The following is a 27,784-nucleotide window of genomic DNA, read 5'->3' as shown; positions in this document are numbered from 1 at the left end:
ATAGTCTCTGTCCTAAATACCTTTCAGATATTTGAAGTTAGCTGTCATTGGATAGTTATTTCTTCTCCCTCATGAAGTCTCTTTGAGTACTTTTACTATATGTCTGGTTCCTTGAGGATTTTGTGGCATGCTCCCTTCTGTTTCATACTCTCTGCACTTCATTAGTGGACCTTAGTGCTGAGATGATGAGGATTTATAGTCCTCTTTGGATTAAACTTTAGTCATCCTAGGGCCTAATGAAAAGAAAGAAAATTGTTCAGAACGTAAAATGAAAAGAAGCAAAGTATTGCTGACCTGTTTTTTTTTCTTCACACTTTTACTGACGTATAAAAGTTACAGAAAAGTTCACGTATCATGAGTATACAGCTTGATGAATTTCCATGTATTGAACACGTCCATCTACTCGTACCCAGATCAAGAACCTAACCTTAATAACATGCTTTTAAATGGAAGCCTCATTATTTCCTGTTTTAGGAGGAAGAAGGACATGTTTTCTTCAGATGCGCTATTATCTTTCTCTCTTGTACTGCCACCTTTATAGCTATAATTTGAATGATGCTCAAGGATTGTGTGATTATCTAGTAAGAGAAATACTGAGATGGTCCCACTTACCTGTAAAACAAAATGGAGATTGTTCAGGTATGCTTTTTAAATATCAGTATGTTTAATCTTGCCAATTTGTATTTATAGGATTAGATATGAAATTGCTTATACATAAAGCTGATGGCCCTGCCTCTATGGTGACTAAGTTATATTATGTTGAATTTCAGACTCTCAGCTTCTCATAGCAGGGACCATGTCATTTTTATCTCTGGATCCCCATAGCTTAGCAACAATTTCCTGCTAAACTGATTTAGTTACTTCTCATAGTCACATTTGTTAAACAAAATATGATTGAGTGCCAGCTTTTCACATACGAGGTCCTGGGTTCAATCCCTGTACCTGGTACCTCAAATTAAAAATAAAAACAAAATATAAAGTAAAAAAGAAAAGAGCTGAAATCAAAGATCTAACTTGAAGAACTGGAGAAACTAGAAAAAGAACAGCAAACCGGTCCCAGAGCAAGCAGAAGGAAAGAAATAAAGATTAGAGGCGAAATAAGTGAAATTGAGAACAAAAAAACAATAGAGAAAATCTGTCTATCTGTCTGTCTATCTACCTACCTACCTATCTATCTATCTATAGGAAGTACAGGGGATTGAACCCGAGACCACCTACAACTGAAGTAGGCACTCAACCCCTGAGCTACACCTGTTTTAAATAATGCTGCAATGTACATAAATTTTTATGAGCATCATTAATAATTTCTTTATGATACATTCCTACAAATGAGGTTCCTAAGTCAAGGAGCATCCATAGTTTTAAGACTTGATTTCTCTTGTCATATTGTGTTGCCAAATTTCTGTGCATGAGTGAAGAATTACATATGACTCTTTAATTGACAGGTTATCCTTCATTTTTTTCCTGCAGTATTATTATTGCAGTATCTTTCCAGAGAAGTTGAATTTTTAGTAACATATTTGTTTTAACTTTTAATGAAAATTGATTAAAATATGTTAAGCTATCTCTCCTGTGTTAGGGATCCCTAAGACTACCCCCAGTTTCGATGATTCAAGGACTCTTAAGACTCACTCTATAGTTGTGATTTATTATGTCTGTGATTTATTATTATGAGAGAATGTAGTGCAAAACCAGCCACAAGGAAAGGGCACATGGGGACTTTTCTTTGTGGAGAGATATTTGGACTGATTCAATCTTTTTACATGTGATTGGTTTTTTCAGTTCTTATATTTCTTGTACAGTTAATGTAGGTTGTTTGTGCATTTCTAGGAATTTTTCCATTTCACCTAGGTTGTCTAGTTAGTTGGTATACAGTTTCTCATAATATCCTCTTATGATCCTTTTTTGGATCATATTTCTGTGAGGTCAGTTGTAACTCCCTCCTTTCATTTCTGATTGTATTTATATGCAGCTTCTTTTCTTTTTTTCTTTGTTAGTCTAGCTAGGAGGTTGTCAATTTCATTGATCTTCTCAAAGAACCAGCTTTTGGTTTTATTGATTTTCTCTATTTTTTTTCTCAATTGCACTTATTTTTGCTCTAATCTTGATTTCTTTCTTTCTGCTTGCTTTGGCATTGGTTTACTGTTCATTTTCTAGTTTCTCCAGTTGTTCAGTTAGATCTTTGATTTTAACCATCTCATCTCAAATCTCATCTCACCTCACCTCACCTCACCTCACCTCACCCTCACCCTCACCCTCACCCTCACCCTCTCTATCCTCCCATCCCCAAACCCTTGGATTGAACCTGGGACCTTGACTGTGGAAAGCTGGTACCCAACCACTGTATTAGTAGCCAAAAGGGGTGCTGATGCAAAGTACCAGAAATGTGTTGGCTTTTATAAAGCGTATTTATTTGGGGGTAAAAGCTTACAGTTACAAGGCCCTAGAGAGTTCAACTCAAGGTTACTTTCTCTCTTGCCATGTGGTGAAGCAAGATGGAGGGCGATGTCTGTGAGGGTTCAACCTTCCTCTTCCCCCTGAAGGCTCTGTGGGTCCAGCTGCTTCCTATTTCAGCTGTAGGCTGGCATGGGGCTCATCTCTCTTCCAGGGGCTTGTTTCTTCTAGGCTCAACTGCTCTCCTCTCTTTATCAAGGTCAGCTGTAAACTGTCAGGCGAACAGCTCATCTCTCTTCTCTGGTCCTCTGCCGTGTCTATGGAGCTGTCTCTCTTCCTCTCTGTATCTTCTCTGTTTATCTACTTCTGTGTTCTTGATTGAGCATTCATTTATATAGCCCACCATGGGAGCAGGGACTCAATCCTGCATGCACTAATGCCGTGGTTGAATCAAAACCCTAATCTTGATTTAATAAAGTAAAAGTGAAACCTCTGAATTTAATACAGTCAAAGGGGTATCATGCCCAGAGGAACAGACCAGCTTACAAACATAATCGATTTTTCTTTCTGGAATTCATAAATAATATCAAACTGCCACAACCACTGAGCCACATCGGTTACCCTCTTCTTTTTTAATATAGGCATTTAGGACTTTAAATTTTCCTCTCAAGACTGCCTTTGCTATATTCCGTAAGTTTTGATAAGTTTGTTGTTGTTTTCATTCGTCTCTGTATTTACTCACTTCACTTACAATTTCTTCTTTGATGCATTGATTGTTTAGGGGTGTGTTGTTCAGCCTTCACACATTTGAGAATTTTCCCTCTTTAACTAACAGTTTTGCTGTCGAGATTCTTTTCCTTTGCCCTTCTCTCTTCTGGGTGGTGTCCAGCCTTCCCCTAGTGTCCTAAACCTTAGAGCATTTCTTTTTTCCAGGCCATTTCTGCCTGTCCTCTAGCAATTTTTCTGGAAGAGGAAAGAGTCCCATGTCTTTTTAGTCTGCCATCTTCTATTATAGTTTTGATTCTCCAACAGGGATAATCTATATCCTCTGTTCCTGTGAGGGCATATTGGAATCACTCCAGAAATTCTGTTGTAAATCCTCCCACCTGGCTTTTTCCTTCCATCCTGTACATTCCCTTGCATAGAGTACCTTCAAAAAGAATTTTATGGTAGTGAACCATCTGTTTGTTTGTATTGTCTTATATATTTTTAGGAGCTACTGGGAGCTTGTACATGGGAAGCAGGGGCTCAGCCACTGAGCTACACCTGTTCCCATAGCCACCTGTTATTAATGGGAGTATATTTCTCAGATATAATCGTACAGAAAAAGGCATTAAGAATCACTGTTCTGGTGCTTTTCAGATTATCTTTGTAGTCAACCTCCTACCCCCTCCTTTGTAAAAAAACAAAACAAAACAGAAAGGGAAAATAAAAGTGAAATGTTAAGCTTGCAAGTCCATCATGGCTTTATTGTTTTGTATAGTTCCCTCCATATTTTTAAGTAAAACTGTTAAAGTCATGAATAGTTCCTATGTGTATATGCTCCTAATTATGAACTAATTATTTTTGTTCTTATTTTCTTCAAAAAGTATAGACACTCCAGTTATAAATTGGCTTATATAGGCCAAGGGTGTTCATCTCTGAAAAAAATTAATTATAATATTCTTTGTGTATAATGTTATGAACTTAAGTATTATTACATTTTAATGGTTTGATCAGACGCTCCTTTAGTCATTTGCTTTTATGTCCCTTAGTTCCTGAGAAGTCTTATTTTGAGTTTGGAATGCCTGGAAATGCTCACCCAGAGGCGGCAGTGAAGGTTATCCAGTCCATGGCACGTTTCATGGCTGCCTATTTCACCAATCAGCCGCTTTGCGTTCTGCCACCTCACAATGTGAATGTTCTTCCTCCACTTCATATTAAAACAGGTAACATACTAAACAAATACTTTTTTCATCTTTGTTTTTACACATAATATTTAAAATCATATTATATAGTGATTTATTATTTTGTGCAAATAAAACTGTTCTAGTTTAATACCTGACATGTAAGAGGTGCTCAGTGATTATTTCTGAATGAAGAGGATCTGAGAAAGTTAATTGCTTGGATTTGTTTTAATGAATATGGATTTTTCGTCACCAGTATTACGCAGATTGATATTTATAAAATTTCTATTTCTAAAGGTAAAAGGTTTAGAAGCAGATGTGTCTCAAGCTTTTGGGCTCACGTCTACCATATGGGCGGTCCAGGGTTTGATTCCCAGGGCTTTCTGGTGAAGGCAAGCTGGCCCATATGGCAAACTGGCCTGAGTGGAGAGCTAGCCCACACAGAGTGCTGGCCTGCCTTGAGTGCTGGCCCATGCAGAGAACTGGCGCAGCGAGATAATGCAAAAAAAAAAGAGAGACCCAGAGGAGAGTCAATAAGAGACACAGCAGACTGGGTTGCTGAGGTGGTGCAAAAAAAATTGAGTGCCTCTCTCCCAGGATCAGTTCCCCGTGCTGCCTAAAAAGAGAGGATAGGGAAGCAGATGTGGCTCAATGGGTAGAGCATCCGTCTACCACATGGGAGGTCCAAGGCTCAAACCCAGGGCCTCCTGACCCATGTGGTGAAGCTGGCCCATGCGTAGTGCTGATGTGCACAAGGAGTGCCGTGCTATACTGGGGTGTCCCCTGCATAGGGGAACCCCACATGCAAGGAGTATGCCCCGTAAGGAGAGCCACCCCATGCGAAAAAAAGTGCAGCCTGCCTAGGAGCGGGGCTGCACACGTGGAGAGCCAATGCAGCAAGATAAAGCAACAATAAGAGACACAGATTCCCAGTGCCACTGACAAGAATACAAGCGGATACAGAAGAACACACAGTGAATGGACACAGAGAGCAGACAACTAGGGGCGGGGGGAGAAGGGGAGAGAAAAAAAAACTTAAAAAAAAAAAAGGCAGGCATAGAAGAATACACAGTGAATGGACACAGAAAGCAGACAGCACAAAAAACAAGGCGGGGGGGATAAAAAATAAATCTTAAAAATAAAAGGGTTGCCCCCTTATATACAGAAATAAGAAAATTTAATACATTTTCTATATCTGCTAAATTTAGAGTTCAATTTTATTTGGGCCACTTAATTTTATAATTTTATTTGGACCATTTACTTTGCTTTAGGATTTCTTAGGTAGGGTCAATATAGCACCTCATCTGTGCTAAATAACTGCTCTGTCCTCAAGAAGATAAACATGCATTCAAATTTCTATGATACTCATTCTCACTTTTAATTTTTTTGCTTTCTTTTAATTTTTATTGAGTGCTTGCTATGTGCCAAGTAGTGTTCTAGGTTCTGGGACCATATTATGTTGTGCCATAAGAAATTAACAGCATGAAAATATTTGTAGTTTTTTTTTAAACATATGAAACAAATTTATCCAAACCGCAGTGAACAGAACAAAGTACCTATTCTCTCTGTTCTTTTGTGGAGTTTACATTCCAATAGATCAAAACAGAAAATTTAATAAATGAATATACAAACAAGAAAATATCAGATGGCAATAATTGTTACACATGGAATGATCTTAGGGTACTGTAATAAGTGACTGAGTGACTGTTTTGGATTGCTAATTTAGAGCTCTCTGAGGAGGTGACTTTTAAGTTGGACTTTTTTTCTTCCTTTTTTATGAGTATATACTTTATTTATTTTAGTGTGGTACATTCATTGCATTTGATGAATACATTTTGGAGCATTGCTCCACTGCATGGATTACACTGTCTCTAAACTGGACTTTTAATGACGGTAAAGAGCCAACCATGGACACATCAGGGCTTAGGGTAGTATAACATACGACATAGTCAGAAATATAATAGAGGTAGTAACAAGTGGTTAGCAAATTTCATCAACCATGGAACCTTGGATTTTGAACTATGTGTTAAAACTCTTATGATTGTCTCAGAATGTGGGTAGGGATGAAGGATTTTCCTCCGTGCGTTGGACCACTTCAATAGTGTTCTCTAGGGGTTCTTCAGGAGGTTCTGGGTTGCCAGAAAGCCATGTGTCGGAGGTAGGATCAAAAGGGAAATTCTCTTGTGATTCCTTTTTTAGTAGTTCCCTGCTTCCCTGGGGAAGAGAGTTGGTTCTGACTTGATAATTGGCTTCTTTTGGGGAGGTTGTGAAAGCAGAGAAACAGTTGTTTCAATTTCTTCCAGGATCTGGAACAATCCAATCTTACTCCACCATATCCTGTTCCCCCTGACTAGACCTCAGATTCTTTTTCTCCCTGAGAACAGCATGTGCTCTTTTCTCTGACCCTTATGCTTTCCTATGACTAAGACTCTCAAATGTATCCTGGTACTTGAAAATTTGTCTCTTTTTCTTGTCTTTGCTATCATACAATATTTACAGGATTTTTGCTGTTTGCTTATTATCTTTTTTTTTTTTAAAGATTTATTTTTATTTATTTAATTCCCCTCCCCTCCCCCGGTTGTCTGTTTTCTGTGTCTTTTTGCTGCGTCTTGTTTCTTTGTCCGCTTCTGTTGTCGTCAGCGGCACGGGAAGTGTGGGCGGCGCCATTCCTGGGCAGGCTGCTCCCTCCTTCGCGCTGGGCGGCTCTCCTTACAGGTGCACTCCTTGCGTGTGGGGCTCCCCTACGCGGGGGACACCCCTGTGTAGCACGGCACTCTTTGCGCGCATCAGCGCTGCACACGGGCTAGCCCCACACGGGTCAAGGAGGCCCGGGGCTTGAACCGCGGACCTCCCATGTGGTAGACGGACGCCCTAACCACTGGGCCAAAGTCCGTTTCCCTGCTTATTATCTTTATCTTTGAAGATTTCTTTACATACTTATGGAAAACTATTACATTCTAGAAAGAAAGGTGTTAGAATTATTCACTTGTTTCTGGACAGAAGCATAAACTTTCATAAAATCACAGAGATACTCTTTTTTAGTCCCCATACAAATATCTTCCTAGTGAGAGAAGAGGGTAGGGTAAAGCATTTTTATACTTTCTCTTCCTATGACCAAGACTGATTACTGAAAATTTAAGTATCTGAAACTTTGTGTATATCTGTTCTTTAGTCTCCCATTATCTTGAAAAATGTTAAAATCCACAGGTTTTGTGGTTAAATAGTACAAATATGAGAGTGTTTTTTCATGAACTATAATAAATATATAATACTAATACATGTTGTTAATAATGGAATGATTTGTGGGAAAAATACTCCAACTGTAAGCTATGGACTGTAAATAGTAATATTGTGACAGTGTTCTTTTATCATTTGTAACATATGTATCACAACAGTGTTAGGTGTTGGTGGTAGGGTGATGTATGGGAATGCTGTATGATATGTATACATATATTGTTCTTTAAAAATTTGAAATAATAAAAGAATAGTGATGGTTAAGAAAATTTTTAAAAATCATGGGAGGGGGAGGGAGTGGGGCATATGGGAATCCCTTATATTTTTTATGTAACATTCAGTAATCTACAGCTTCTTTAAAAAAAAAAAAACAAAACCCCAGTACATTCTGCCATTAGCTATGATAAAAATGATTCACATGCACATAGAATAATGTATTCTAAGTCAAACCTATTGACTTTTTAAATAATTTTTAATTATTAAATTAATTTAATTATTTTTCACTCATTAACAACATTCCTCATTAGTGTGGTATATTTGTTACAGTTGCTGAACATATGTTGAAGGAGTGCTATTAACTGTGGATTATAGTTTACATTATAGTTTACACTCTGTCCTGCACAATTTTGTAGGTTATGACAAAATACACAATGGCCTGTATCTGTCACTGCAGTGTCATGCAGGACAACTCCAGTGTCCCCAAAATGCTCCCATATTACACCTATTCTTCCCTCTCCCATCCCTCAGGTGGCCACTGCCTTTATACCAATGATAAGAGTTCTTCCATTGCTGGAATAATAGTAAGTATATAGTGGAACAATAATGTCTACTTCAGTTCATTCTGCAATCTTGAGGATTTTGGGATAGTGATGCCCACTCTGCTTCTAATTGAGTGGGTGCTTAGATCCCATGGAGCTGTATGGGACTTTCTTGCTTGGAGTTGCAGACACTCTCTGTTCCTTGGGATGGGCATTGTCCATCATCATCTTGTTGGTTGTCCTGTGTGAGTCCAGTGACCTGGGGAGTAGGCGAGAGTAGGTTGCAACTCTGCTGAAATTCAGGGCTCAACTGTCACATGGACAGATCAAAGGTTTAAATCTCTGGGAATATATTTATCAAGTATAGTGCTAATTATAGGTTCAAGAAAAAGGGACAGAAGAAACAGGCATAGAGAAACCTATAAATGAGTCTAACTCTTTACACTGGGGAGCATAAATTCCAAAGTAAGACCTGCTGACAAGGTGTTGAATTCCTGAGCTGTCTGCCCTACTTATAGTTTCTAGATATCTCTAGAGCCCTCAGGATCCCCACTATTTGAGGCACTGTTTGCTGGTGGCAGTCAATGAGATCCTGCTGAGACGTGCATAAGCATGATCTCTGGAATGACCTCCTAACTCACTCTGAAGTCTCTTAGCCATAAAAACTTATTTATATTTACCATTTCCCCCTTTTGGTGAAGGTCTTTCTCAAGATGCTTTGCTAGTTGGTGCTTGATAATAATCTCTTGGTGCCAGGGAAGCTCATCCCCAGGAGTCATGTGCCATGCTAGGGGTGGGGAGATGTGGGAAGTTAGTGCATTTATATGCTGAGTTTGGCTCAGAGATAGACCACGTTTGAACAACAAGGAAGCTTTCAGGAGGTAACTCTTAGGCAGTATATAATACTAGGCTGTGTTTCAATTTCACAAGAAAAGGTTCATAAAGTACAGTCATCAGTATCAAGGGTCTGGTGTAATGGTCCCTCTTCCTTCACTAGGTACTGTCCTTGCACTCGGGATACTTGCTGTCCTAACAGAGCATATAGCAGATTGTGTTGCTTGTTTGACATGATGTTTGCTGTATTAAAATAGTAAAATTTTCAAAAAATTAGATCTTTGATGATTTTTATTAGTACCTTGCTCATTTTAGTAAATAAAAAATAGGAAAATTTAGTCAGGTTCCTGGCTTTTTTGCTTATGCAGAATGAAACATCGAAAAGTATGACTAAGTTTTTTGTTTTTATCCAGACATGTTTGTCAGACCTAAACTGTTACTGTGTACTCTGGGTACATCCAGTGTAGGTCAGATGAGGATCTTACTATTTTATTTCAAGGAGCAGAAACCCACTTACCACTTATATTTAATTTTAAAGGAGTAAGTAAAAATCCTAGCAATCTATATTCTTTTATAATACTTCCATTATATTTTCAAATTACTTTTTTTTCCCTTTGAGGTACTGGGAACTATGGATTGAACCTGGGACCTAGTATGTGGGAAGCTGGCACTCAATCACTGAGCCACATTGGCTCACCTGCATTTCTTTTTTCACTTGATTTTGCATGTTTTTTTTTTTTTTCCAGGAGGCTATGGGAACCGAACCCAGGACCTCCCAAGTGGGAGGCAGGCACTCAACTGCTCCCTCAAATTGCTTTTCTGGGGAGTACTTTATTTATTAAAAAAAAATTATTTATCCCTCCCCCATTGGCTCTCTATGTCCATTTGCTGTGTGTTCTTCTGGGTCTGCTTTTATTCTCTTTAGGTGGCACTGGAAACTGATCCTGGGACCTCCTAGAGTAGGAGAGAAGTGCTCAATCTCTCGTGCCACCTCAGCTCCCTGGTCCACTGTGTCTCTTATTGTCTCTCCTCTGTGTCTCTTTGTTGCGCCATCTTTCTGCGCCAGCTCTGTGCAGGCCAGCACTCTGTGAGGGCCAGCTCTCTGCTCAGGCCAGTTTGCCACGTGGGCCAGCTTGCCTTCACCAGGAGGCCCTGGAAATGGAACCCTGGACTTTCCATATGGTAGATGGGAGCCCAATCACTTGAGCCACATCCTTTCCCTCAAGGGAGTACTTTAATAGGGAATGGTACAGAAGTTTGAGAGAAAGATGTTACTCCTTTGTATTAAATTCCTGACTAGAAACTTGTCATTGGGTCAGGATTATTATTATTATTATTATTTAAAGATTTATTTATTTAATTTATTTCTCTCCCCTTCCTACCCCCCGCCTCAGTTGTCTTTCTCTGCGTCTATTTGCTGTGTGTTCTTCTTTGTCTTGTTCTGTTGTTGTCAGTGGCATGGGAATCTGTGTTTCTTTTTGTTGCGTCATCTTGTCGTGTCAGCTCTCCGTGTGTGTGGTGCCATTCCTGGGCAGGCTGCACTTTCTTTCGCGCTGGGCGGCTCTCCTTACAGGGCGCACTCCTTGCGCGTGGGGCTCCCCTATGCAGGGGGCACCCCTGTGTGGCAGGGCACTCCTTATGCGCATCAGCACTGTGTATGGGCCAGCTCCACACGGGTCAAGGAGGCCCCGGTTTGAACCGCGGACCTCCCATGTGGTAGGCGGACGCCCTAACCACTGGGGCAAGTCCGCTTCCCTGGTCAGGATTATTGAAACTCACATTTTTCTACTTCCAATGAGCACTACTATATTGAGCACTTAATATGCTTGAGTATTATCTCAAATTAGTGTATCTCAAATTAGTGTTCTAGAATATATTAACAATTATTTTAAAAGCTCATTTCTTTACTGTTATGGTTTTGTATAGAAAATACTAAGTAATAACTTGAAATGATAACATTCTGTTTAATGAAGCATTCTAATAACTCCAAATTCTGAGATTTTGATATAGCTATATGTAATATTGACTTTCTCTAATTTACTCACAGAGCCGTCCCTTCGACTTATTCCTCTGGAACATTCTAAGGTGGCCACTGTTGTTAGAAGTCAGAATCTCTCTAACATTTGGACAGTTGAATATGCACTTGAAGTATTATTTATTGGTGGCCTGATTCCAGAAGCTGTATGGTTGGCGCATAAACTTGGAGACTGGAAGACATCTGTTTCAATTGGTTTGGGCTTCCAGCTGTTCTATAAACATGATAGTAATTTCATAAGGTGTGTGTTTTTAGGCCAATTTAAGTTAAATAGCTTAATTATAATATCTGAAAGGCAAATATATTCAGCATTTGTTTTGTTGCTGGTATTTACATAATATGTAGAATCCTTATTTCAGCACTGTCTGATATAACTTTCTTCAATAATGAAAATTTCTATATCTGTGCTGTCCAGTATGGTAGCCACTAGCTACACGTGACTATTGAGTACATGAAATGTGACTAGTACAATCAAGGAACTGAATTTTTTATTTAATTTTAATTAAATTTAAGTAACCACATACAGCTGGTAGTACTGTGTTGGACAGCTCCACAGCTTGCTTATTCATGTTAAGATATTCATTTAGAATGATTATGCTTCTAGTAATGCCTTTAAAGGACATAGAGCTTAAATGGGAGAGTTTGTTTATCTCATAGTGTTTTTTTTTAATAAAGATTTATTCCCCCCCTGACCCACCATGTGGGCCAGCTCTCTGCTTGGGCCAGCTCACTGGGCAGGCCAGCTTGCCTTCACCTTCTTCCATATGGTAGATGGGAGTCCAATCGCTTGAGCCACATTTGCTTCCCTATCTCATAGTTTTTGAGTTTTAGACTGATCTAACTAATCTCTGTATTGTAACTTTCTATATACTATGGGATTGCTACATTTGGTTTATTTTACAGTTAATATTTCAATATGTATTTATTGAGGAACTATATTTTTTGAGTACTAAGCCCTATGCCAGATATTTAGTAGGTATTAACTTAAATGGCACATAGTTTTTATGTTTAAGACACTTATAGTTTAATAGAGAAAATAGGGCAAACATCATTATGATTTACATAGTGTGGTAAGATAAGTGCCTGTGATACAATGGGGGAGTGATAATTATCAAGTGATAATACCAAGAGGGAAAGAGGAAATACTTTACACAGGAGCTGTCCTTTGAGATGGATATGAAGGGTAGATAACATCTTATAACTACTTCATCTCCACAAACTGAATACTAATAAGGAGAAGGAACATTTCTTTTTGAGCAAGGGCATGGGGTGGGAAAAAACAAGTTTTGGTTCATTTTGGATAGAGTAAGTATACAGAGCAGCAGTGGTTTTCGATAGAGTAAGTAAATAGGGCAATATTGGGGTCTTAATACCAAAATTTCATTGAACTTTTTCTTTTAAATGTAGGGTGAATTAAGTGAATTCCATTGTTTCTTAAAAGTTTGTATTGAGTTCTTGATGTGTTCTTTTAAAAAAGTTTTTTTTTAATTTTCCTTAATTTGATGTAATTTCAGGTCCAAGAAAATGGATCTGACTCTACCATTAAATATGACTCCAGCACAGATTTTCCAGGAAAAACTGCGGTGTTTTTTAGGCCATCCAACCTCTTTGGAAACAAACAATGAAACTGGCTCAAAGTACAAACAATTTACAGGTATGTTACCTATGTATGTATTGATTGACACATGTATTAGATTAATATAAATTATTTAGTTTACTAATATAAATTGATATTAGTTTATATAACTTTTATTGTATTTTAGATGCTTATAAATATCCAAAAATATATTAATACTTTGAATAAACTCAGCAAAATAAAAAATTTATTTTTTCTTAATCATGGAATTGTGTAATACTGATGCTGGCTCAAAACACAAGGGACAATAACTGTGAATTATTTTCCATACATATCTTTATTTTTTTTACTTTTTTTTTTATTCCCCTCGTGCAGCTTGCTTGCTGTCTGTTCTCTGTATCCATTTGCTGTGCATTATTCTGTGTGTCTGTATTTATTTATTTTATTTTATTTTTTAATTTATTTACCCCCCCCTTGCGGCTTGCTTGTTGTCTGTTCTTTGTGTCCATTTGCTGTGAGCTCTTCAGTGTTTTTTTTTTAAACTTGTCTCTCTTTTTGTTGCATCACCTTGCTGAGTCAGCTCTCCATGGCGGGCAGGCAGCACTCTGCAGTTAACTGCAGGCTGGCAGCTCTCTGTGGCGTGTGGGCGAGCCTGCTTTTACAAGGAGGCCCTGGGACACGAACCCAGGGCCTCCCATATAGTAGATGGGAGCCCAACTGATTGAGCCACAGCCGTTTTCCCATACATATCTTTGACATGTATATTTTTCTGCAGTAATAGAATCATTTACTTTTCAAAAAATTTTAAAAAATTAAAAAAAAAAATTTCTTCCCCACCCCCCCAGGACTGTTCTCTGTGTCTGTTTGCTGTGTGTTCTTCTTTGTCTGCTTCTGTTGTTGACAGTGGCATGGGAATCTGTGTTTCTTTTTGTTGCGTCATCTTGTGTCAGCTCTCCGTGTGTGCGGCGCCATTCCTGGGCAGGCTGAAGTTTCTTTCGCTCTGGGTGACTGTCCTTATGGGGCACACTCCTTGCACGTGGGGCTCCCCTACGCGGGGACACTCCTGCGTGGCAGGGCACTCCTTGAGCGCATAAGCGCTGCACGTGGGCCAGCTCCACATGGGTCAAGGATGCCCAGGGTTTGAACTGCGGACCTCCCATGTGGTAGACGGATGCCCTAACCACTGGGCCAAGAATCATTTACTTTTGCAGCAACAGAATCATAGAATATCAGAAACGGAAGGGTAGTTAGCAGTAATTTAGTCTAACTCTCACCTAGTGTATAAATCATAGAATTTTTTTTTAATTTGAAAAGTTCAGGATGGTATTAAAAATTTTATAAATAAATTAATATTATATGTATTATATAGATCTTCCCCAGAGCTCTGTAAAATTTATCTGTTTTACAGATAGAAAATTTGAGAAAAAAGTAATGAAGTAAGTTATTTAAAGTCATGTATTTAATAATAAGATCAGGACTACTGTGAGGCCACTTGTAGATGTTTTAGTGCTTTCACAGTAAAGAATGAGTCTTTAATTCAGGATCCCTAGAATTTAGTAATCCTATTGCTTTTTCTGGAAAGAATGTAGAATACTTGGAAATCTGACTATAAACTTTTCTACTTTAATTTTCTTTGCAACTCTTTTTAAAAATATATTCATTAATGAAAAGTTGGTTTTGAAAAAAGGAATAAAAAATCCCCATCCTGAACTTCCAGTTCTGGCAACATGGTGTTTTTGATGGCTTGAACCTTTTCACAGTAAATACATAGATAGGGATGGATTGTGGGAAGATGGCAGAGTAGCAAGCTTCAGGAATCAACCCCTTCACCAAAACAATTGTTAAATTGGCAGGAACTATCTAAATCAATTATTTTGGAACTCTGAAGTCTAGTGGAAAACTTGCAGCATCCAGGGAAGAGCTGGGTTAAGAGGCTGGTAAATTTCTAGCCTCTAAGGATGTCAGCTACCATCTGACATCCCTTAACCGAGTAGCAGGCATATGTGGGGACTGCAGCCCACATTGCAGCTATGTCTTGCTAATGCCAGGGTGGGCAATAAGCATCTTGTCCTCAGAAAATCAGGATATGTGGTCTTACTGCTCACTGCTTTTTTTTTTTTTTTTTAAGGTAGTACCAGGGATTGAACCCAGGATCTCATACATGGGAGGCAGGCATGCAACCACTGAGCTACATTCACTCCCCAATGAGAATTGTTTTTTTCTGTTTGTTTGTTGTTATTGTTTGTTTTTGGGAGGTACTGGGGATCAAACCTGGGACCTCGTACATGGGAAGCAGGTGCTCAACACTTGAGCTACATCCACGCTTTTAATCACTGCTTGTGATCTGTGCTTTTGATCACTGGGGGCCAGCATAGTAGGCAGCCATTATTTCAATCCCCACAAGCAAAATGTCTTAAAGAGGCTTTACTTTTTTTTCTTTCTTTTCCTTCTATGTTTGAGAGGTAAGCAGTTTGGAAAAGACATAAGCTAATAGCTTTACCCCTCAACAACAATAAAATAATCCCAGTAAACACAGAAGAATGGGAGAATTAGATTTCCAGAGTTACAACAATTTATTTTTCAGAATGTCTAGTTCTCAAAAAAATTACAGAATACACAGTCAGGTGAATGTGACCCATTCTCAGGAAAAAAAGGAATGTGACAGAAACTATCCCTGAGGAAGTTCATACGTTGGAATTCTTAGTCAAAGATGTTAAATCAATTGTCTTAAATATGTTCAGTGAGCTAAAGAGAACCATGGACAAAGACATAAAATGGGGAAGTGGATGTCGCTCAACTGATAGAGCGTCTGCCTGCCATATAGGAGGTCCACAGTTCAAACCCAGGGTTTCCTGACCCGTGTGGTGAGCCGGCCCATGCGCAGTGCTATCGCGCGCAAGGAGTGCCATGCCACACAGGGGTGTCTCCTGTGTAGGAGAGCCCCACGTGCAAGGAGCATGCCCTGCGAGGAAAGCTGCCCCATGTGAAAAAAGTGCAGCCCACCCAGGAGTGGCACCGCACACACAGAGAGCTGATGCAGCAAGATGATACAAGAAAAAGAGACAGATTCTCGGTGCCACCAAGAATGCAAGTGGACACAGAAGAATACATAGCGAATGGACACAAGAGAGCAGACAGCGGGGGATGGGGGGCAGAGGGGAGGAAAGGGAGAGAACTAAATAGAATTTTTTTTAAAAAAAGAAATAATATGAATTGTCAAAATGTTGTACGACCAAAACAAAGAATAGAAATTATAAAAAAGAACTGAACAAATTCTGCAGCTGTAAAGTACAGTAATTGAAATGACAGATTCACTAGAGTATTTCATCAGTGGATTTGAACAGGCAGAAGAAAGGAGTAAGCAAACTCAGAGTCAAGACAATTGAAATTATCTTGTATGAGGAGCAGGAAAAAAAGAGAACATTGAACAGAGACTGAGGGACATGTGGGACACTATCAAGTGACCAACATATGCATCATGGGATTTACAGAAGCACAACTGAGAAAGAAAGATACGGAAAAGGAAGACATAATGGCTGCAGACTTCCCAAATCTGATGAAAGACATGAATATACACATCTAAAAATCATGGAGGCTAGAAGACTGTGGGTGATATATTTAAAGTTCTTAAAGAAAAAGAACTGGCAACCAGTATTGTATATCTGGCAAAATTATCCTTCGAGAATAAAGAAGAAATCAGGACATTTACAGATAACAAAAGCTAAATGAGACCATTTCTATAAGGCCCACACTAGAAGAAAGGCTAAAGGGAGTCCTACAACCTGAAATAAAAGAATGCTTGACAGTAATTCAAAGGAATAAGAAGAAATAAAGCACACTAGTAAAGGTAACAACATAGGTAAGTATTAAATCCCATATTGTGCTTTTGCTTAGTAACTGCTTTTTCTACCCCCTTAAGACTTTAAAGTCAAATGTGTAAAAACAATAATTAAAATCTATGCTAATGGGCATACAATGTATAAAGATGTAATCTGAGACAATAACATTATAAAGGGAAGGGATGGAGATACACACATAGAAGTATAACTTTTGTATAACTGCTGAAACTTGTAAGTTGGTCTTACGCAAATTATGTGTCCTTATTTTAATTTTTTTTTAAGATTTATTTTTTATTTATTTTTCTTCCCTTCCCCGTCCTCCCCCCTGACCCCCACAGTTGTCTGCTCTCTGTGTCCATTTGCTGTGTGTTCTTCTGTGTCTGCTTATATTCTTGTCAGCGGAACCAGGAATCTGTGTCTCTTTGTTGCATCATCTTGCTGCGTCAGCTCTCCGTGTGTGTGGTGCCCCTCCCGGGCAGCCTGCACTTTTTTCACATTGGGCGGCTCTCCTTATGGAGTGCGTTCCTCACATGTGGGGCTCCTCTATGCAGGGGACTCCACTGCATGGCACGACACTCCTTGCACGCATCAGCACTGCGCATGGGCCAGTTCATCACACGGGTCAGGAGGCCTGGGTTTGAACCCTGGACCTCCCATGTGGTAGGTGGACACTCTATCCATTGAGCCAAATCTGCTTCCCTATTTTAAGATGTTAGTTGTAATCAGAAAGGTGGCCACTAAGAAAATAATTACAAAATATGGAAAAAAGGAAAGAGGGGCATCAAAATGGTACACTACAAGAAAATCAACCAAAATTTTAAAAAGGCAATAATGTAATTGAGGACCCAAACCGAACAAAAAAGCAAATAGTTAAATGCAGAAGTAAATTCTTCCTTATCAGTTATTAGTTTAAATATAAATGGATTAGGCAGTCCTATTAAAAGGCAGAGAAGGAAACGGACTTGGCCCAGTGGTTAAGGCGTCCGTCTACCACATGGGAAGTCCACGGTTCAAACCCCGGGCCTCCTTGACCCGTGTGGAGCTGGCCCATGAGCAGTGCTGATTTGTGCAAGGAGTGCCCTGCCACGCAGGGGTGTCCCCCGCGTAGGGGAGCCCCACGCTCAAGGAGTGCGCCCTGTAAGGAGAGCTGCCCAGCGTGAAAGGAAGTGCAGCCTACCCAGGAATGGCGCCGCCAACACTTTCCGTGCTGCTGACGACAACAGAAGCGGACAAAGAAACAAGATGCAGCAAAATAGACACAGAGAACAGACAACTGGGGGAGAGGGGGAATTAAATAAATTAATCTTTAAAAAAAAAAAAGGCAGAGAAAGGCAGAGTGAGTGGAAAAATATGATCTATCTATATGCCATCTCTTAGAAACTCTCTTTAGATGCAAAGACACAATGTAAACAGTAACCAGAAGAGAACAGGAATGGCTCTATTATTGTCAGACTAAATGGACTTTATCTCAAAAAAGTTTACAGGGGAGAAGGAAGGACATTATATATTCATAAAAGTTAAGTAATGCAAGAAAATATAACAGCTATAAACTTATACACACTTGACATCTATAAACATATATACTTAAAATAATTACATTTTAAAAATTGACAAATTGAAGGGAGAAATATACAGTTCTACAGTAATAGTTGGAGATTTCAGCACAACACTTTCAATAATGGATAAAATAACTAGACAGAAGATGAATAAGGAAATAGAGGACTTGAATGCTATAAACCAGTTACACCTAATGGACATTATATATAGATTTCTCTACCCAACAACAGCAGAATATGCATTCGTCTCACATTTTCATGGATCATTCTATAGTATAGACAATACTTTAGGCCACAAATCTTTTTTTAAAAAAAGATTTATTTTTAATTTATTTTCTCCCCTTCCCCCCAGTCCCAGTTGTCTGCGGTCTGTGTCCATTCACTGTGTGTTCTTCTGTGTCTGCTGCTATTCTTGTCAGTGGCACCAGGAATCTGTGTCTCTCCTTTTTGTTGCGTCATCTTTCTGCGTCAGCTCTCCATGTGTACAGCGCCACTCCTGGGTAGGCTGAACTTTCTTTCCCGCTGGGTGGCTCTCCTTAGGGGGCGCACTCCTTGCGCGTGGGGTTCCCCTACGCAGGGGACACCCCTGCGTGGCATGGCACTCCTTGTGCGCATCAGTGCTATGCATGGGCCAGATCCACACGGGTCAAGGAGGCCCTAGGTTTGAACTATGACCTCCCATGTGGTAGGCGGACTCTCTATCCATTGAGCCAAGTCTGTTTCCCCAAATCAAATCTTTATAAATGTAGAAAGATTGGATTCATACAACTTATTTTCTCTGACAAAATTGAAATGAAGCTAGAAATCAATAACAGAAGGGAAACTGGAAAATTTACAGATATGTAGAAATTAAATAATACGCTCTTAACCACTGTGTCAAAGAAGAAATCATGAGGGAAATTAGAAAATATTTAGAGATGAATGAAAACAATAACACAATATACCAAAACCTATATGATGCTGTGAAGACATTTCTCAGAAGGAAATTTATAACTGGAAATGCCTACTTTAGGAAAGAAGAAAGATCACAAAGCAATAGTCTAACTTTACACCTAGAAGAACTAAAAAAAGAGGAGCAAACAAACCCAAAGTTAGCAGAGGGAAGGAAATAGTAAATATTAGAACAGATAAATGAAATATGGAATAGGAAAACAATAAGGAGAATCAATGAAGCTAAAAGTTGGTTCTTTGAAAATATTAATAAAATCTAGAAACATTTTGCTAGACTTAAAAAGAAAAAAAGAGTACAACTAAAGTCAGGAAAGTAAATGGGGACATTACTACCAACCTTACAAAAATAAAAGAATTAGAAGAGAATACTTGGAGTAATTGTGTGCCACAAAATTAGAGAATCTAGATGAAATGGACAAATTCCTAAAAACATAAAAATTACCTAAACTGACTAAAGAAGAAATAGAAAATCTAAACAGACCAATAAGAAGTAGAGATTGAATCAGTAATAAAAAATCAATAAAGAAAAGTCCAGGACCAAATGGCTTCACTGATGAATTTATCAAGCATTCAAAGAGAAATTAGCACCAATTCTTCTCGAACTCTTCCAAAAAATAGAAGAGAGACCCTTCCTAACTCATTTGTAAGCCAGCATTACCCTGATACTAAAGCCATATAAAGGCAATAAAACAAAATAAAATTACAGACCAATCTTTTATTAATATAAATACAAAAAATATGTTTTATATATGAAATACAGATACCATCTCTTATTAATATAGATACTATATATATTGTATCTATATAAAATATAGATAACAAGACCATCTCTTATTATTATAGATAAAAAAATCTTCATTGTTGCAAAATACTGGCAAGCCAAATCTAACAGTATATTAAAAGGATTGGGAAGCGGACTTGGCCCAGTGGTTAGGGCGTCCGTCTACCACATGGGAAGTCCGCGGTTCAAACCCTGGGCCTCCTTGACCCGTGTGGAGCTGGCCCATGCGCAGTGCTGATGGGTGCAAGGAGTGCTGTGCAATGCAGGGGAGTCCCCCGCTTAGGGGAGCCCCAAGTGCGAGGAGTGCACCCTGTAAGGAGAGCCGCCCAGCGCTAAAGAAAGTGCAGCCTGCCCAAGAATGGTGCCGCACACACAGAGAGCTGACACAACAAGATGATGCAACAAAAAGAAACACAGATTCCTGGTGCTGCTGATAAGGATGGAAGCGGTCACAGAGAACATACAGCGAATGGACAGAGAGAGCAGACAACGCGGGGGGGGGGGGGGGAGAGGGAAGGAGGGATGGGGAGAGAAATAAAAAATAAATCTTAAAAAAAAAGGATTGTACACCATGACCAAGTGGGGTTCATTCCAGGAATGCAAGGGTGGTTGAACATAAGAAAATCAACCAGTGTAATATACCATAATAATAGAAAGAAGGAAAAAATCCACATCATTTCAATTGATTTAGAAAAGACATTCGACAAAATCCAAAATGTTTTCATGTTGGAAATAGAGAAGATCTTTCTCAACATAATAAAGGGAATTTAAGAAAAGCCCATAGTAAAGACACTCAGTGGCGAAAGCCTAAATGTTTCTCACTTAAGATCAGGAGCAAGAGAAAGATGACCACTGTTATTCAACCTTGTACTGGAAGTGTTAGCCAGTGCAATCAGACAAGAAAAAAAAAAAAGGCATCTAAACTGGCAAGGGAGACCAAAAAACTAACCCTACATAGAGAAAATCCCAAAGAATCTATTAGAAAGCTATTAGAACTGATTGATGAATTCGGCATAGTTGCAGGGTACAAGATCAACAGAAAAAATCAATTGTGTTTCTATACAACAGTGATAAGCAATTTGAAAATGAAATTTAAAAAAAACAATTCCATGTGCAAAAGTATCTAAAAGATTAAAATATCTAGGAATAAATTTAAGGAGGTAAAAGACTTATATACTGAAAATAACAAAATGTTACTGAAAGAAATTATGAAAACCTAAATAAATGACAAGACATCTGTGTTCACAGATTGAAAGATTTAATATTGTTAAGATGCCAATACTACCTAAAGCTATCTACATATTCATTGGAATCCCTGTCAAAATTCTAGCAACTTTTTTTACAGAAATGGAAAAGCCACTCATCCAATTCATATGGAATTGTAAAGAACCCTAAGTAGTCAAAATAGTTTTGAAAAAGAACAAAGTTGTCTGACTCACACTTCCCAATTTCAAAACTTACCACAAAGCTAAAGTAGTCAAATAGTGTGGTACTAGCATAAGGATAGACCTATGAACCAATGGAGTAGCATTGGGAGTCCAGAAATAACCCACTCATCTATGACTGGTTAATTTTTGACAAGGGTGTCAATTCCATTGAATGGGAAAAGACTGGTATCTTCAACAAATGGTGCAGTGACAATTGGAAATCGGCATGTAAAGGAATGAAATTGGGCCTGTCTCACACCATATACAAAAATTAATTCAAACTAAATCAAGGACCTAATTGTAAGAGCTGTTATAAAACTTTTAGAGGAAAACATGAGGATATATCTTTTTTTTTAATTCATTTTTAAAAAAATATTACATTAAAAAAATATGAGGTCCCCATTCACCCCCACCGCCCCCACCCCCACCACTCCCCCCACAGCAACACTCTCCCCCATCATCATGACACATCCATTGCACCTGGTGAGTATATCTCTGGGCATCGCTGCAGCTCATGGTGAATGGTCCACATCATAGCCCATACTCTGCCACGTTCCATCCAGTGGGCCATGGGAGGATCTACAATGTCTGGCAATTGTCCGTGCAGCACTACCCAGGACAACACCAAGTCCCGAAAATGCCCCCACATCTCATCTCCTTCTCCCATTCCCCGCACCTAGCAGCCACGATGGCCACTCTCTCCACACCAATGCACATTCTTTCGACTACTAACCACAATAGTTCATGAATAGAATATCATTAAGTCCACTCTAATCCTTACTGTATTCCTCCTTCCTGTGGACCTTGGGTTGGTTGAGGATATATCTTGAGGATCTTGAATTAGGAAGTGGATTCTTAGGTTTTACACCAAAAGTATGAACAAAAAGAGGAAAAATAAATTATTTCATCAATATTAAAAACTTTTGTGCATCAAAGGATATTTAGAAAGTAAAAAGGCAACAGAATGGGAGAAAATATTTGGAAATCATACATCTGAAAAAGTGTTTAGTATCCAGAATATATAAAGAACTCCTAATACTCAACAACAACAAAAAAACCCAATTTAAAAATAGGTGAAGGGTTTGAACAGACATTTCTATAAGAAAGATTTAAAATGTCCAATAAGTACATGAATAGATGCTCAACATCATTAGCCATTAGGGAAAGGCAAATCAAAACAATAATGAAATACCACTTCATACCCTTTAGGATAGCTCTTATTAAAAATGGAAAATAATAACATTGGCAAGGATGCAGAGCATTAGCAACCCTTGTAATTATTGGTGGGAGTGTAAAATGGTGCAGCTGCTGTGGAAACCATTTTGATGGTTCCTAAAAAAATTAAACATTACCATGTGACCCAGCAATTGCACTTCTAAGTACCTGTGCTTGAAAGAATTGAAAGCAGAGACTTGAAAAAATATTTGTTCAGATAGCATTATTCGAAGAGCCAAAAGGTGGAAGCAGCCCAAGTGTCCATCAACAGATGAATGTATAAAGAAAATGTGATGGATACATGCAATGGGATATAATTAAACCTTAAAAAGGAATGAAGTTCAAATACATGCTATAACATGGATGAACCTTGAGGATATCATGTTGAGTGAAATAAGCCAGACACAGAAGGGCAAGACTTGTATGCTTTCTCTTATATGAAATACTTAGAATAAGTGAGTTTATAAAGATGGAAAGTAGAGTAGTGCCTACCAGAGGCTAGGCACAAGGGGGAATGAGGAGTTATTGCTTAAAGGGTACATGTTTCTGTTTGGGATGATGAAAATATTCTGGAAATAGTAGTGAAAGTTATACAACATTGTCAGTGTATTTAATGACACAGAATTGTACACTTAAAAATGGTTAAAATGACTTTTATGTATATTTTACCACAGTAAAAAAATGAAAAAATCACTTAGATAATGTGTTTCTGGAAAAAATATTTTAAAACTCCTTTAAAGGCCGAGCTTTAAAAAACTAAGGGGAATTGCTAGAGGTCAGAAATGATGAAGAAATAAAAACTCAATGGATTCACTCTTCTTTATTTATTCAAGGGAAATGAAAACATATGTCCACACAATGATCTTTACATGAATGGTATGGCAACTTTTTCATGGCTAGCATAAAACTGGAAACTAGCCAAATGTCCATCAATTGTTGAATGCAAATTACAATGTATTTGTAGTAATAAATAATAAAGAGCAGCAAACTTATGATATGCATCGACATAGATAATTCACAGAACCATTGTACTAAATGTTAGAAGCCAGAAACAATGACTGGATACTGTATGATGTCATTTTGTCCCATATTATAAAAAGCAGAACTATAAGGACAGGAAACAGTTCAGTGGTTGCCTGGGTGGTAGTGGTAGGGGGGAAAGTTGGGGAATTGACCACAAAGGAACGTGAGTATTTTAGGGTGATGGAAATGCTCTTCGAGGGTGGTATAGATTTGTCAAAACTCATTGAATTATACATTTAAAAAGGATAAATTTTATTGTATTTAAGTTATGCCTCAGTAAATCTGACTTAAAAACAAAATCTCAGCAAATGGTTAAAGCATTACACTGGTTTAAGAAAGAATTAACACCATTGTGATTATACTAAAAGCCATTGATTATACACTTGGATAGACTAGCCAGAAAAAGCAGCTACATACAGTGGGGGAAGCATAGAGAGATTGAGAGGTGAGGAATTTTCTTGTTTGTTTGTTTATTATTATTATTGAAATAATGAAAATGGTCTAATAATGATGTGATGAATGCACAACTGTGTGATTATAGAAAATACCACTGATTGTACACTTTGGATGAATTGTATGCTTTATTAATGTGTATCAATAAAATTGGTTTTAAAAAAACAAAAAGAAAGTATTAGTTAAGTGGAAGATGGCTGAAGTAAATAAAAATATTTGTAGAGATAAAGAGTTGGAAGACACAAAAGAGAAAAATTTCATAGAAGAAAGAAAGACACAACATATGTTTAATAGGAATTCCAGTATATCTACACCAAATTCTGGATAGTGGCTACCTCTGGGTAGAGAGGAAGTAGAATATGCTTGGTACACCAGGGATTTCCGCTATTTCTGAAATATTTTATTTTAAAAATCTAAATTCCATATAGCAAGATGTTAATATTTGACAAGGCTGGAAAGTGAGTTCGTTATGTTATAGTCTATAGTTAAATATTCTGCTTAAAATATTTCGTAACTGGAAAAAGAAACCCTTTCTCTCTGCAGTTTGCCATCTAGCATATGTCTATATTTATATAGATATTCATATAGCTGTAGTTATACTAAAGTACTATTTTTTCATTTTTCTGTTTCCTTAGCTTCAGTAATAATTTGTATTAACTTTAATTATTATTATGGTATTGTCATGCACTATTAAGAAAAAGAAAAGGATTATTCTTCCCACTGCTTTGACATAATTTTGTGAGTTACTTTGGTGTTTTGTTATTCTTTTTTTCCCATTAATATTTTAAAAGTTTTTATTTTCAGAACTGCATTCCAAGAATATTTTTATTACAGAGTTGTTATAATATTTTGTATAATTTTGGAAAAAGTCTCATGTTCTGATAATCAGTAATTTACAATCTAATCTTAAGGTAACAGAATAGTTTATAAATTTCTGTCTATAAGTTTGGGTGTTTGGCATGTCAACAAGTATGTTCATTCTTGTTGATCAACTTTTTCTGCTTTGAAATTTTATCCTGTTATATAGAATGTGAAGTATAATGTACATTTTAACGATTTTACCTAATTTTGTATTTGATAGATCCCATTGAGGAGGAAGATGCAAATCTGCTCTTTGGTTCAGTGCAAGAAGTACTGAAAGCAGCAGTTATGGCTGATGCAGATATTCTTTCAGAGACATTTCAGCTTCTGATAGACTCTGCCAAGGACTTCAGTAAGAGACTATGGGGCTTAGTGCCCGTAAGCTTCTATCTTCCAGCTCCTCCATTATATTGTCCTCAGCCAGCTATTCTTAGTGAGGTAAATTTAGCATATTAAAGTTTTAATTAACTTAACGTTGATTTCATTACAAATGTTTAAATAATCAACTTGATAATAACCATCAAGGTAGACATGCAAGCCCTAAAGACAAATTGTGGATCCTAGCCAGCTCTGCTCTTTATTAAGTGTAGTCTTTGTAATATACTGAACTCTCAGCTCGTTTCTTTTTTTTTTTTTCTAACCTTTATTTTATTTATTTATTTCTCCCCCCATATCGTTGTTTGCGCTTGCATTCTTTATTTGTTTTGTGCTCTCTGTGTCTCCTTGTCTTCTTTTTAGGAGTCGCTAGGAACTGAACCTGGGACCTCCATGTGGAAGGGATTTTTTAAAAAAAGAATTTGTTTATGGTTAGAGATAAAATAACATAAGTCAGAATTTAGACCATCTATTATTTCAGTCTTTTATTCACCTCATTCCTTTTGCCTCTTTTGAAAGACTTCTTTTGATTTTCTTTTCTTCTTCACTGTTCAATTGCTAGTTCTGTCTTAGAAATTGTAGTACTGTTTTCCTCTTAGGAATTTCTCCTCTGCTCTTCCTGGAAATCAAAATGATAAATTTAAATGATTAAATGATTTAGTGTGTTATTTTAAATTATTTACATATGGATTATTCAGTATTTGATTAATATTCTTAAGTGGTTCTGGTATCATTTTGTTACATTCTACTTTTTAAATATTTGCAACTTCTGTCTGTATCTAGTTTTTTCTTTACTCTCATTTGTTATATTTAGAATTTTTTTTAAGTTTTTTTAAAAATTATTTATTTATTTTTAAAAATTACATTAAAAAAATATGAGGTCCCATTCAACCCCACCGCCCCCACCCCCCGCTCCCCCCACAGCAACACTCTCTCCCATCATCGTGACACATCTATTGCACCTGGTTTTTTAAGTTTTTATTTATTTCTCTCTCCTTCCCCCCTCCCATTGTCTGCTCTCTATGTCCATTCACTGTGTGTTCTTCTGTGTCTGCTTGCATTCTTGTTAGTGGCACCAGGAATTTGTGTCTCTTTTTGTTGCATCATCTTGCTGCATCAGCTCTCCATGTGTGCGGCACCATTCCTGGGCACGCTGCGCTTTTTTCGCGCAGGGTGGCTCTCCTTGCAGGAGCACACTCCTTGTGTGTGGGGCTCCCTTATGCGGGGAAACCCATGTTTGGCATGGCACTCCTTGCATACATCAGCACTGCGCATGGGCCCACTCACCACATGGGTCAGGACACCCTGGGTTTGAACCCTGGGCCTCCCATATGGCAGGTGGATGCTCTTTCAGTTGAGCCAAATCTGCTTCCCAAGAACTGTTTTGATAGGCAAACATATTTCACGTTTTTAAAAAAATATATATTTGCTTCTTTTTCTTAGTCTTTTTTTTAAAAGATTTTATTTATTCCCCCCCCCCACAGTTGTCTGCTCTCTGTGTCCATTCACTGTGTGTTCTTCTGTGACTGCTTCTAGCCTTATCAGCGGCACTGGGAATCTGTGTTTCTTTTTGTTGCGTCATCTTGTTGTGTCAGCTCTCCGTGTGTGGCGCCATTCTTGGGCAGGCTGCACTTTCTTTTCCGCTGGGTGGCGCTCCTTATGGGGTGCACTCCCTGAGCATGGGGCTCCCCTACGTGGGGGATACCCCTGCATGGCATGGCACTCCTTGCGTGCATCAGCACAGCGCATGGGCCAGCTCCACACGGGTCAAGGAGGCCCAGAGTTTGAACTGTGGACCTCCTATGTGGTAGGCGGACACCCTATCCATTGGGCCAAGTCCGCTTCACTCACATATTGATATTACAAGTAGAATGTATTATAAACAGACGAATGAATAATTCATTCATGTCTCAATAATTCATCTTTCCTCTAACATCTGAGTCTTCAAAATACTGGTTTGGAAAGTATAAATAGCATTTAAGGTATTTTAGAATATCTAATTCTGATGTTAGTTTGAGTATTTACTGTCCTTAACAGTGCTTCATTTTATTATTTATATTCTATAGCTTCCTTCAGTAGTAGGATTTCTTCCAAGTGCCATTCTATATTAATTAGAACTCCTTGTGTTGCAAGTAATAGAAAGCTGGATCAAAATGGCTTAAACAGAAACAGCATTTATTGGCTCATCTAATTGAGAAGCCCATCGGTAGACAGGTTTCTGACTCAATTATGTCACCTGATTTCCGTTCTTTCTTTCTTTCTTTCTAGGTTGTTTCCTAGGGTGTCAACTTCCACTTAAGGCTGCTCCCCATGTTGGAGCAGGATGGCCCCCAGTAGCTTCTAGGGATACCTTGTCCATGTCCAGAGGCAGAAGGAAAAATACCAAAAGTATTTCTGTCCCAGCATCCAACTAAGAGTACTGAGATGGTTACATGCCTGCCCCTGAATCTGACATTTTGACTAGGGCTAATGCAAGTTACTGATTGACAATTGTTTAGGAACTTCCCTGGAAATTGAGGATGTCGGATCAGGCTTCCCTAAATCATAAGGATTATTAGGGGAGGGGCTGATATCCAAATAAAAATT

The 27,784-nt window shown here is 38.2% G+C and overlaps 1 protein-coding gene across 2 annotated transcripts in view; it reads left to right on the top strand.

Annotated features, from left to right (window-relative positions):
* Positions 1–27,784, top strand: part of CPLANE1 (ciliogenesis and planar polarity effector complex subunit 1) — a 174,408-nt gene that overhangs the window by 29,318 nt on the left and 117,306 nt on the right. For both annotated transcript variants that reach the window (XM_058307927.2, XM_058307923.2), the window contains exons 15-19: positions 475–639; positions 4,149–4,322; positions 11,154–11,382; positions 12,656–12,795; positions 25,044–25,261. In XM_058307927.2, coding sequence (XP_058163910.1) covers positions 475–639; positions 4,149–4,322; positions 11,154–11,382; positions 12,656–12,795; positions 25,044–25,261 — 926 coding nt within the window. The remainder of the gene's footprint in view (positions 1–474; positions 640–4,148; positions 4,323–11,153; positions 11,383–12,655; positions 12,796–25,043; positions 25,262–27,784) is intronic.

The sequence above is a fragment of the Dasypus novemcinctus genome, chromosome 2 (genome assembly GCF_030445035.2).
Source record: "Dasypus novemcinctus isolate mDasNov1 chromosome 2, mDasNov1.1.hap2, whole genome shotgun sequence".
In the NCBI taxonomy this organism is placed as follows: Eukaryota; Metazoa; Chordata; class Mammalia; order Cingulata; family Dasypodidae; genus Dasypus; species Dasypus novemcinctus.
This window is presented reverse-complemented; position numbering and strand designations above follow the sequence as displayed.